The 12,683-nt window shown below is 40.2% G+C and overlaps 1 protein-coding gene across 4 annotated transcripts in view; it reads right to left on the minus strand.

The window, feature by feature from the left end:
* Nucleotides 1–5,817, minus strand: part of LOC129170771 (microtubule-associated serine/threonine-protein kinase 1-like) — a 48,874-nt gene extending 43,057 nt beyond the window's left edge. The window contains exon 1 of one of the 4 annotated variants that reach the window (XM_054758742.1): nucleotides 4,445–5,817. In XM_054758742.1, coding sequence (XP_054614717.1) covers nucleotides 4,445–4,483 — 39 coding nt within the window. In that variant the 5' untranslated portion in view covers nucleotides 4,484–5,817. Of the gene's footprint in view, nucleotides 1–3,109; nucleotides 3,123–4,444 lie in introns of those variants that run through there. The other 3 variants (XM_054758741.1, XM_054758743.1, XM_054758745.1) reach the window with 3 other exon arrangements.
* Between the last annotated feature and the right edge of the window lie 6,866 nt (nucleotides 5,818–12,683).

Here is a 12,683-nt window from a genome sequence, read left to right on the forward strand (position 1 = left end):
CCAAACAGGGAATCAATAACAACTTCCACTGCTAATCATTTTGCAGGATGCAATTACAGTTAATTTCAGAGCCACTCAATAAAAGTATCACATTCCTGTCAGGTTTTTGTGTCCCTTTTAAAGTGAAAGTGATCCGGTGGTCATTACTGGCATTATTTTTTGCATGTGGACTTTTCAGTGTGTCGCCTGTGGATGTTTCTGTCAGAGTTAGTTAACTTTGACAATAAATAACCTCGTTTATGATTAAACCCTGGCACTCACACCGTCGCGCGCACTTTCAGGGCATGTTTTCAAGACGTGAGTCACCTCCGGTTTTCGATGCGTCATTTGAAAAGTCACTCAACCCCCGAGCAAAACGTGCTTTTGCATAAATTTCACCCGTATCAAGTTGATGGGTATGTCATCTTGCTCGTCATTAATTGTAACAGCTACATTTGATTCAGATCCACTGCCAGGCTGCTCCTAAATCTTTAAGCCAAGTCTATCCTTTGCGTCATCTTGCCTCCACTAATACAGCAAACTCCTCTTGTCATGTTATCGGGCTGTCGGGACGACATTAAAAAAAAATGGTGGAGGGAAGGAGAAAGCAGGCCTGGAGTAAAACAACATGGCTCAAACAGGGGTTTGTCCTTGTTGCCAAAGATAGATAAATGGTGGGGATGCACAAAAAAAAATCAGCGATCTCGATTCACACTAACGTCATCTAATTTCGAAATATCAGCAATTTTTTTGATTTTATTTTACTTAACAAGCTGCATCATGAACAAATGTTGCCATTTTACAGAAGCAATCACGCTGCACTGTCATCAGCACGACGGTCGACAATTCCTCCTCACCAACCGGTGCGAGTTGGCGCTACTATCCTGGCTGGCGAGGTGCGCTGGCTATCGTTCATCAGCCCATAGTGCTGAGCGATCGCATTAATTAATTTACTGTCTTTTGACTTGTCTTGAAAAGCGCATTGCAACAGCGCGTGAATGATGAGTCATCACGGCGAAATGTGTCTCCTGCATGTGCACCCATGGTAGAGGAAATAGGCGGGTTTTATCATCTATATGTCTGTCTCTCTTTGGATAGCTGTTGTGATGAATGGGTGTGGTATAATGTATGAAAAAGTGTGCCCTGTGATTGATTGGCATTCATTTAACAACATGATTACAGTGGAGCGCGCTTACGTCAGTCCTGCTCACATCGATACAGATTATATTATAATCAAACCATACAACAAAATGAACACAGCAGCTCTGACGGCGGGATGACTTTGCACAAATCAGCCTTTTATTGGCATATACAAAACAGCACTGCGTGCCTTGCACCAGGGGTGGGCAAACTTTTTGACTCGCGGGTCGCATTGAGTTAACGACATTTGCTGGGGGGGCCAGACTATGTATTTGATACACGCACACTAGTTGAAATTTATGATTCTAACAGTCCACCTGGAATTATTTGTCTTATTTTATCTGTAAAAGTGTCATAGTATTCTGGATGTGCTATATGTGCTTGTGTCCCTTTTTTCAGGAGCACTTTAAACATCACACCGGGATCAAAAAACCAAATTGAATTTTACCGGGTTTTTTTTTTTTACTGAATAAGACACCCGGAATGTACATGAATAATGTGTGATATACAATATAAACTATGAACGATAAAACAATGGCTATTAAAGAGTCTTACTTCTCAGACAGACAGTGGGTAGGTTAAGGTGTGTGCCACATATTTGTTGACTTGTGTTGTCTGGATCGCTGCATGTGAAAAGCTACTTAAACCATCAAAAGGTTGTCTCTGGTTGACTTATTCTGACTACTTGCATGTCATGTTGCCAGCTTGTATGTTCAAAGTTTAAATTAAATACTTTGGAAGCAACTGGAGGGCCGGACTCAAACGCCTGACGTGACCCTCGGGACGTAGTTTGCCCACCCCTGACTTACACCAAGGCATCCAACACAGCTCGGCAACTCTTCTTCTCTCTTCGGCTGGCTCTAACCAGCAGGCAAACACCAGTGCCCCCTGTAGCCCAACCCCTGAATCACAGCTCGGAACCACACACAATACTCCTGTCATATGAAAACATCCATCCATCCATTCATCCATCCATTTTTATACCTGGAATGCTTGGAGACCATCACGATGCCCCACCCGAAACGCATTAACGGACAGTACGTGCCAAATAAGCACATTTGAAAGTTGAATTGCGTAGATGGCTTCATGTTTTCGTCACACTGCGGTGTCAGTGAGCGCTTGAGTCACTGTCAGACATGATCCTAAACTCATGTTAGTCATTTTGAGGCAATGCATAACGGGCGTGACCCCGACCCCAACTGCAGGGAAGTGGGGTGTGTCACCATATGGTGCACAAAGAAACGTGTGTGTGACAGAGAGAGAGCGTGATGTTGGGATGATGAGACCCGAGGGAAGGACAAGCCAGCCAATCAGATGTCAACACACAATTTTACCCCGTATACACACACAGAGGGCCAGGTGAGGTAAACGTCAACCATACGCACTCCTTCCTTAGACACGCACAAATTAGGAAGACAATCATTGAGTCATGCAACAATGACTTTGCGCGTCTGATAATAAATTCCCCCGCAGCTCTTGTTCTACATCATGGCAGCAGAGCGAGGAGCTGAGTCGTGGGGATAATGAGACATGAAACCATCAGCACACTTCTCTACTAATCCTCCCTTGATACCTTTCTCCTCTCGCCGTCCTAACGGGGTCAATTTGCCTCCAAGCAGCTCCTACACACAAGTGCTACCAATCCTAATTTGTAGCTGCCACAATACAAACCGGATGACTAAATGGAAATAAAGACCGCGCAGCACACACATGCGCACACGAGGCTGCACTCCGCCCGGCAGGCTGCTCGTCTCCGCTCAGTTCACTTGACTGAATTGTGCAGAGATGTGGGGCGGGGTGGGGTTGGGTGGGGGTGTATGGCCCGTGATGAAGCAGGCAGCTTTGTATTGGATGAACACAGCGCTTTGAACACGCACAATTCATGAGCAACATTTTGTCAAACACACTGTACGGCCTACATGAGCTCATGTAAGTGATCGCACTGGCACAGGTGAACATCACAGCAACATTGAGGAATGAAAGAAAATACCTTGAAGCGCATCTTTGTGCCACATAGGGCTCCCGTTGGGACTATCAGGAAAGAACAAGGCTTTGCCAGGTTTAAAGCAGACAGAGACACTGCATGTTCTTGCATATTATTGCTGCAAACATGAAAATATTAGTCACTAATAAGTCATTAATAAGATTATTATTTTTTTGCTTACACCAGAGGTGTCCAAACTTTTTCCAGCAAGGGCCTATATAGGAAAAATGGTATGATGGGGTGGCTGCTCTGATACATTTTGTGCATTAAAGATCCTAAAACCAATCCAGTGTAGGTCAATATATGCTTCTTTTAGCATTTATTAAGTGGCTTATTTGTATTCCTTTAAGAAATAGAAATAAGAAATACGAAATTCAAACTTGGTATTTTTAATTTTTTCGTTTATTTTAATGTATGTATATATATATACAGATACAGTATGGAATATAATATAATGTATTTTTATATTAAAATAAATACATTTTAAAACAATATTTTGTTCTATTCTATTGTTGAAAAAAAGACCTGTATACATACATAAGATATGTTATTTATTTTTTATATTAAAATAAAAAATGGCATTGAGCTATGAAAACAATTCTTCTGTCTTACTTTATTTTATATTCATACATATACATATATATATATACACATACATACACACACACACATATGTAATATCATATAATTTATCTTATACCTGAATATATGCATAATGTAATGTCATTTGGGTTTTTTTACACATTAAAAACATTTTAAATGGCAATGAACTATGAAAAAATATGCAGAAAATAAATTATATATATACATATATAATAGAATATAATAATATACATTAAAATAAAAGCCATTTTAAATGGCAATGGACTATGAAAACAGTATGTAAAAAAATAATACAAATATAGATTTTAAATATATATATTTTATGTTTATATTGAGATGTATATTATATTTTATACAATCGTATATCTTTTATTAAATATTATATTCAATTTATTGTAATATTATTACATTATTTTTAACACTAAAATTATATATATTTATGGCAATGAACTATGAAACAAGCCTGATGTTTTACTTTATGTAAAAAAATACATAAAAAATATACACACATGTATTGGGCTATTAGAGCGGTATACTATACAATATGTAATAAAATGTAACTAAAAAAAGTTTCCAATGAACCATAAAAACCATGCTCTATATACCGTACTGTACTGGTGGAAATAAAAGCTGATTTAAAGCATGGAAGTTCAACATCACGGTCTTTGTATATCACCAAATAAAAGTGAAAGCACACTATATTCACACCAAGAGCGGAGAGGTCCAACATGAGCTCACCTGCAGTCTCCGGCGCCGTATTATCCCCGAGTCATCCATGTCCGAATGAATGGCGATCAAACAATCAGCTGAGCCTCCTCTGCTGTATTCTGTTTGGACCGAGCAGGACCGCAGTCCCAAGCCGAGGGGTCCGGTGTCACGTCGAAGAGACACAAATGTCCATCGGTCCCATTGTGTGTGTCCGTGTGTGTATGTTTGTGTGTGTGTGTGGTCTACATGAATGTCTCTAAATCGCCACACAAGAGAATTTCTTCTCTGTTCTCCTTGACATCCCGCCAGAGGTTACCCACCTATAGAAGCAGTTCTTGTGGAGCCACCATGGGCCCGAATCTTCAGTGTGCGATCACAATGTGAGCACACTAACCCGGTCCTGACTTGTCCTGCTGTGTCACAACAAGCACCAGAAGAGACGCGAGCTTCTTTCCACGCGAGAGCAGCGCCTCCCAAAGCCGAGCTCGGCCTGTGTGACGCCCGGTAGAGAAGCAGCTGAGAGCCGCTTCTTCACTCCGGAGCTCCTCGGTGGGGATCAACACACACCCCCTTGGCGGCAAAAACACAAAGTTGCAACTCAGTCTTCAGTCATCTTCACCTCCAATAAAAGTGTGGACGCTTGCACGGGAGCAACAACGCGATATTTGTGTGACTCCTTCCTTCCTGGGATTCCCTCTCGCCCCTCCTCTTCCTCCTCGTCCTCATCCTCCTCATAACAATGATGCGTCACCACAGGCGCATGGCAGTTTTTGTTGCACATCCAGGCTGCGTGAAAACTGGTTCAAGGAGCCAAATTCAGAACCATAGACAGCGACATGGGATTTAAATCCCCATACTGAAAAATGTACTTGAGTAGTCCTTGCTTACAAACCAGCCAGGGGGTCATTTAAGGTTTTTTGCTGGTCATATTGTTGGCATATTAAAAACAAAACTTAACACCGCATCCGTCAGAACATAATGAAGAATCATTAGGACCACACTAAAAAAAAAAACATTTACAAATGTACGACAAAAAAATGTTTGCTATGTAAACCAACACACAAAAATATTGGCCTACTGTTACAGTACGTGTGCTGGTACGGATACCAGGAGTTTTGGACCCCAACACAGAGACGAGGGAAATTGGTATCAAAAAAGGAGCTTTAATGCAAACAAAAGGAGCTCATGGATGAGGGAAAACAAAGTACAACAAAAGGTCACCGGGAAGCTAAGAAAGTACAAACAAAAGACAACGTAGCAAACGAGTGGCAAAAAGGCAAAAATGCTCAACAACTTACAGAGTAACAGTTGGCAGCCAAGGCAAAAAGGTAATAGAGAATCACTAGCAGATATGGCATGAAGCCAGCACTGACTAGCCATCCATCCATCCATCCATCCATCTATTTTCTATACCGCTTCTCCTCCTCAGGGTCGCGGGGGCATGCTGGAGCCTATCCCAGCTGACTTCGGGCAACAGGCGGGGTACACCCTGGACTGGTCACCAGCCAATCGCAGGGCACATATAGACAAACAACCATTCACACTCACATTCATACCTATGGACAATTTAGAGTCGCCAACATGCATGATTTTGGATGTGGGACGAAACCGGAGTACACGGAGAAAACCCACGCACGCACGGGGAGAACATGCAAACTCCACACAGAAATGCCCAGGGGAGAATCGAACCCATGTCTTCCCGATCTCCAGGCTGTTACTGTGTTGGCCAACATGCTAACCACTACTGCTTAAAAAAGGCTAGATTAGTAATGGGCTGCAGCTGCGCTACCAAAGGAGCTGGTGAGAGAGTTCCTCTGCAGAGGTGAAACGAGACAGCAGAGGGCAGCAAACCAAGCAGAGCGCAAATCATGACACCTACACATCATATATAATATAGAGGGTGGTAACGATTATTTTCTTATTTGATTAATCTGAACCTTGTTTCGATTAATCGAGTATTCGGTTAGGCCCTAGACAGACCAAATCAATATGAACCAGACACAAAAACAGATAGCGGTTTGGTCTGCGACATGTCAAAAAAGAGGCACAAATGTCAATCACTGTTTTACAAAAAGCTGATGCGTGTGAATATCTTGTTTTGCCCAAAACTCAACGTTATTCTTGTAAATGTACGACTTTATTCTCAAAATCTCATATTATTTCAATAGTCCGTCGCAACAGGCATTTCCTGAGACAGCTATGAGTAGGTGGAACTTCTGTGACCTTTGGCGTTGGGCAAAGGTAATATTGCGACTTTTTTCTCGTCAATTTACAACTTTATTTTCCGAATTCTCCGATTTTCTTTTTTCAGTGTGGTCCTAATACTCCATTGTACAAAGATAATACTATTTTAGACCAGTTGAAACATTGCAAGAACTTACACCTTGCACTGTTGGATCTTAAAGAGGCTCCAAGTAGAGTTTTAAAATGCAAAAAGGGATCTAAAATATTGTTCCATATCCTTAGGCCACCATCAGATATGTTGTTTTAGCAATATTTAATGTCCACATACAGTATAACCAGAATGTCACTTAGTGCAGTGCAGACCTCCACCGAGGTTTTGAAGCTGCAGTAGTACTTGCATGTGTGACGCCCCGGTGTCCCAATATTTCTGTCCATTTTGTGGCTACTAAAAAAAACAGACTTCCTTCATTGCTCTTACATAATGGCTTTTGGGGGATTAGGTCTTTCACCCACATTTATGTAACATATTGTCAGCAGCTTTTCAGGCCAGACTGACCCATCCAGAAGGAAATGGACAGATTTGCTGCAGGGATTCTTTCCGAGTCTGTTTAAATGTTTTCTCTAAATGAAAATCTGTAACCTTTACTTCACTGTGATCTCTTACGACCATCAAGTCATTATTTTAATCAGTTATTAGGTCAAAGGGTTCCGTCAGTGACGTGCATGACAATAAAAAAAACAAAAACCAATGATAACATCAAATAAATATTAATGTGTCCATCTAACTGTATTGTAATTATATTTTCTGTATGATTCCAATTGCTTCGAACGTTTCCTTCAGTAAAAATTGTTGAATTTGCTCAATTTGCTCTGAGCTTAGTGTGCAAACCCTTCCTGCCATCTGAGTGCACTCAGTGAGTCCACTGTGTTGGATCATGGCACCTGCCAGTTTCTGTTTGTCAGCATGTTGCCAATAATGAAATATTGCAGAAACATTTATTATACACCATGACGTCTACAGTCTGTGTAATGTCTTTAAAGTACGCGCATGTGACATCATTATTCTTACTAATGGGACAATAAAGTACAGAGAAATGTCATAAGTTGGGGCGCTTGCAGTACGAAGAGGTGGGGGAGTGTGCTGGAAGGTGCTTGTCCCTGCTTTCCTTCCATAGAGCGGAAAAGCCTGGTGACCAGTCCAGGGTGTACCCCGCCTCTCGCCCGAAGTCAGCTGGGATAGGCTCCAGCATACCCTCGCAACCCTAATTAGGATAAGTGGCATAGAAAATTAATGGATGGATATCCAAGCTCACCAGGAAGTGATCACACTTTTACAACAAAGTAACAGAGCATTTCCTGTCATGTTCCGCAGGTCAGGAAATATCACTTCCCGTCCTGCGCTCTTATTTTGGAGTGCTGCACTTCCTGCTGGGGGGAAGTTGCAGCCGCCTTACCCCAGTGGAATTGTGCACAGCTGGTAGCAATTGCAATTAGTGGGGTTTAAAAGGCCAGGGTCGTCACAGGGACGGCGCTGGTTCATTGCAACGCTTCTTCTCACCTGTGCTGTCACCTGAACGAATCACTTACCTGTTGCTTGTTTGCTTTCAGAGCACGCTACTGCCTCATCTGTCTCTGCGTACCGGGGGTCAAGCATTGAACAGCTCCTCAGATCCTGACATTTCCTGGAGAAGCATAGGGGCATGTACTTTATATATAAATAAAAGGTCATGTTTTCCATTAATAAATAATGGGGCTAATTTGTAAACAGTTTTTTAAACTAAAGTGAATTATTCTATTCTTTTTCTTGTTATCCTCTTAATGAGCAACTTGTATTAATATTTTAAAAAAACCTACTGTCACTCTACTGTAAAAAAAGAATGCATCACAAAACTATTACCAAACTATTACTAAACTACTGCTAAAAATACACATATTTAAGCAGCAAACACATTTTGCAATTGAGGTAAACCTGCTTCGTTAAAGCCTAAATCAGGGATGTCCAAATTGCAGGCCGAGGCCCATTTGCCCATGGCTGATTTTTGATGGACCCTCGGCACATTTTAAAAATACAATTAGCCAAGATAACTAACAAAATCAACAACAAAGTAGAAAAAAGAGCGGTAATTTTATAAAATATTAGAATAAAGTCAGAATATAAGGAGAAATCATTTTTGAAGCATACAGTTGAAATATTGATCATACCTTAATGTCAGAATATTAGAAACAAAACAAAGAATAGAGTTGCACTTTTTGGAAAATTAAGTTGGGGGGGAAAACAATTGAGACTAAAATAAATATGGATAAAAGTCACAATGTTTTGGAAAAAAAATGTGACAAGAAAGTTGAAATGTTTGTAAAATTGAAAAGCAAAACAGCAAAAATGGAATAACGAGCAGAGGAGGAAAGACACCCCTGACCTAAATAGTATGGAACACTACGTCATGGTACTGTTCACCCTAGCATCACCACTACAGTGGAACACTGGTTATTTCTATCAAAATGAAATCGACATGTGTTGTCCTTCATTACGAACGATGTATTTTTGCAAAAGCAGATTTAAAAAAAATCAAAAACAGGACAGGAACAGCGACTGACCAAAGGTTCTTTCTTTTTTGGCTGTTTATTCACACCTCTTTCCGCAACTAACAAAATGCACCCATTTAAATGTTGCACCAATGGAGGAAAACAATGTCGACAAACTGCTGCATGTTCAAAGATCCTTTTGTATCGTCCAATCTCCTTATCTCTCTGGCCAAACTCACATTTACTGTTCTACTTTGTCAAAATGACAGCTGTGACACATACTCTGACAATCAGCAACCAAAAAGCAAACCCAAAGCGTAAATGAACCTTCAACTTGACAGAATCCAGTGACAGAATGTGTTGAGAGATGTAGCCGAGCTACAGTAAACAGGCTGTTATGTGTCAGATTAAATGCGGCTATGACGGCCATCTGTTTGGCAGTCAAAGAGCCCGATCGTCTCTGTATTGACGACGTGGCTCTGTTTTGTAGCCTGTAGGCAAGCTGTGTAAACCCCGGCACACACACACACACACACACCTCCACAGCACCATACACACCTCCCTCTCAGCTAAACAAAACCTTGTTGCCTCTGAGAGCCGTCAAAGTCGACAAAACCATGCTCGGGCATCACCCCAGAGGACACATAGCGGACAAACGAGGCTACTGATTGCTGCTGTGGCGTACAAATCCAAGTGCAGGTGGAAGTGGAGCCCAGAAGGGGTCACGTTTAATTGAGTTTCGCAGTGGCCTCATTATAGTTGCTGTAGAATGAAGTGCTTGTCCTAAGCAGCTTCTGAACAGTGCTGTCATATCCTCTTACGTAATGATTTGGTAAACCTTTTGGATTTGGAGAGTGACAACTGCTCAGTTTTGTTTGTGCGCCTCCTAATGTCACCACAGCCAACAATAAATAGAATATTTTCATGTCATCAAATGTTTACAATCTTCTAACTACAGTTTTTAACATTATTAGAGCCCTCCAGACATGAAATAACACCCTTACCTTTACATTTCTATTGACCAATATAGTAGATATAATCAGAGAAAATAAGACATATTAGACATAAATAAGATAACATAGACTCACACGTTAGCAGTTCCTTGTTTTCTTTCTGGACAACGTACTTCCAGCGTTCTTCTTCTGAATGTATTGCAGTGGCGGTTTCCACTCGTATTACCCAATATAGTAGACATAATAATAGTAAATAAGCCATTTAAGACGTAAATAAAACTCTTGCTCGAGCAGTGTCATATTAAATGTGGTTCCTAGGGAACCTTAGTGCCGAGTCCAGTGCCGGTCTCAGCGAACAATTCCCCACACTTAGTGGCCAATGTAGAATACATTCACAATTAGCCTGCTTTTTCTACCTTGTATTTGTATTTTACTTCATTTAGTTAGCTCATTTAGCCATTTTTATGCTTGAAAATGCTTAATTTAGGCCAAGAATAAGTACAATTTGCTTAAATACGCTTTCTTTTTTTTTCTTTTTTTTTAATACTAATAATAGGTCGTAATACGATTGTATACAGAATGCTGGTGCCAGCAACTCATACATTGGTTTGTACAGATAAATAAAGTTATAAAAAATAAATAAATCGGGTGTCATCCTGGTCTCATGACCTTGAGACGTGTGTGACGTGATGAAGAGGACTGGTATAGAGCCAGTTCTAATAGAACCATCAGATCTGGGGTTCACATACCCTTGTGGGTTTTGCTGTGCGGCTCATGGTTGGGGGTAGTCGCTTGTGCGGGGGGGGGGGGGGGGGGGGGGGGGGGAGGGGGGGGGGGGGGGTGCTGAGGCACTGGGCATCTTGGCCTGTACATTTGAGTGTTGGGTTGGGTCGGGTTGGGTGGAGGTGTGCTTCAAATTTGTATGCATGTTCTAAATAAGCAGAAACTGACAGTAAACTGATTCAACAAAAACAAAATGCATTTAAACAAATGCCCTAACTCCGTGCTAATTTACATTGAAAATCCCATATTTGCGCTAGCAATTAGCATTAGCGATTTCACGTGAAGATTTCAAACACCTCCACTTACACCCGATAGCTACGTAGATAACTAACATGTAAATTCCGTTTAAACTATAAAAAGCATCAAATACTTGCAGTCAAACACTTTCTAAGGCTCAACAAGAGACAGGCACGAGCCCCTTAATGGCAGTCAACTACAAACAGAAGTTGTTTATTTTCCTCTATGACAGACGGTTTCAAATAACACTAGCGAGCGTAGTCACCACCCTGCGTTCACCACCTACAGCACAGGTGTCAAACTCAAGGCCCGGGCGTCGGATTTGGCCCGCCATATCATTTTATGTGGCCCGCGAAAGCCTTGAAATAATGCATGTCAAAAAGACACTTTTTAATATTATTTGAAAAAATATTTGTATATATCTTGTAATTTTGTTATTAATATTCATTTTGTCTTTACTTTTTTAAGCTTTATTTGTTATTATTTTACTTTTATACTATTGTAAAATTATATTTATATTACTGTATTTGTATATGTATGCTTTAATTTATTTTTTTTACTTAATATAAATATATTTAAATAAGTAACAATTTTAATATATAAAATTTTTGCAATAATATAAAAAATGTATATTTAAAACATTTTAACAATAATTGAATAAATATTTACCATTCTATTTACAGTAAATAATATATTAAAGTAAAAACAAAACAAAAACAACTTTAAAAAATATATAGTTTTAAATGAAAAAGACAATCTTTCTTTCTAAATGTATTTGTTGTCAATATTTACAGAAAACCTTATATTTTTTTGTTGTCAAATACAATTTTAAATGACTATTTTTGATTAGTTATTAATGAAAAATTAATGTTAGAATTAATTAACAAAATTCTAAAATAGAATGATAAAAAGTGGCCCTCTGAGGATAACCATAACTGTGATGTGGCCCACGGTGAAAAACGAGTTTGACGCCCCTGAACTATAGGATCACTACAAGATTTTTAAAGATCCCATTCAGAATAAAAGCACAATTTTGGGCGGTGACCCACCAGCTGAGGATCACTGTTCTACAGCAGCGGAAAAGTTCACACTGCACATGGCACAAACAAGGCTCTATGAATGCTCTATGGAGCTTGCACGTGTGTGTGTGTACGTGTGAACATGTGTGTGCGTGTGTATCGTGTTTACCTGGCCACACAGACAAATCAAGTAGCTTGCATTGTGGGAGCTCCAGTGGAAACAGGGAAACTCTCTGGGGAAAATGAGTTGGCCTTATGTCACTGCAAGGAAAAAGAGAGTGCGCGTGTGTGTAACTAGTATGGGAAAATCTGCTCGCTCATGCAATAATGTAAATCGCTCCTTTAATTAATGAGCCACAGTGACTCTCTGTGGTGGGGAGTAGTAGTGCAACAGAAGTGTAGAACTGTATAAAAAGGACATACAGACATACAGTTCCATGAATTCAATCATAAAATATATCATAAAAGTACAGGTAATCTTCCAGGTGTTCTGTCTATTGCGTTACATGTTAGATAGTTTGACTGGGGGGATTAATCAGATTAATCATTTCCATATTTACTTGTTTTTTT

Source organism: Dunckerocampus dactyliophorus, chromosome 18 (genome assembly GCF_027744805.1).
Source record: "Dunckerocampus dactyliophorus isolate RoL2022-P2 chromosome 18, RoL_Ddac_1.1, whole genome shotgun sequence".
NCBI lineage: Eukaryota > Metazoa > Chordata > Actinopteri > Syngnathiformes > Syngnathidae > Dunckerocampus > Dunckerocampus dactyliophorus.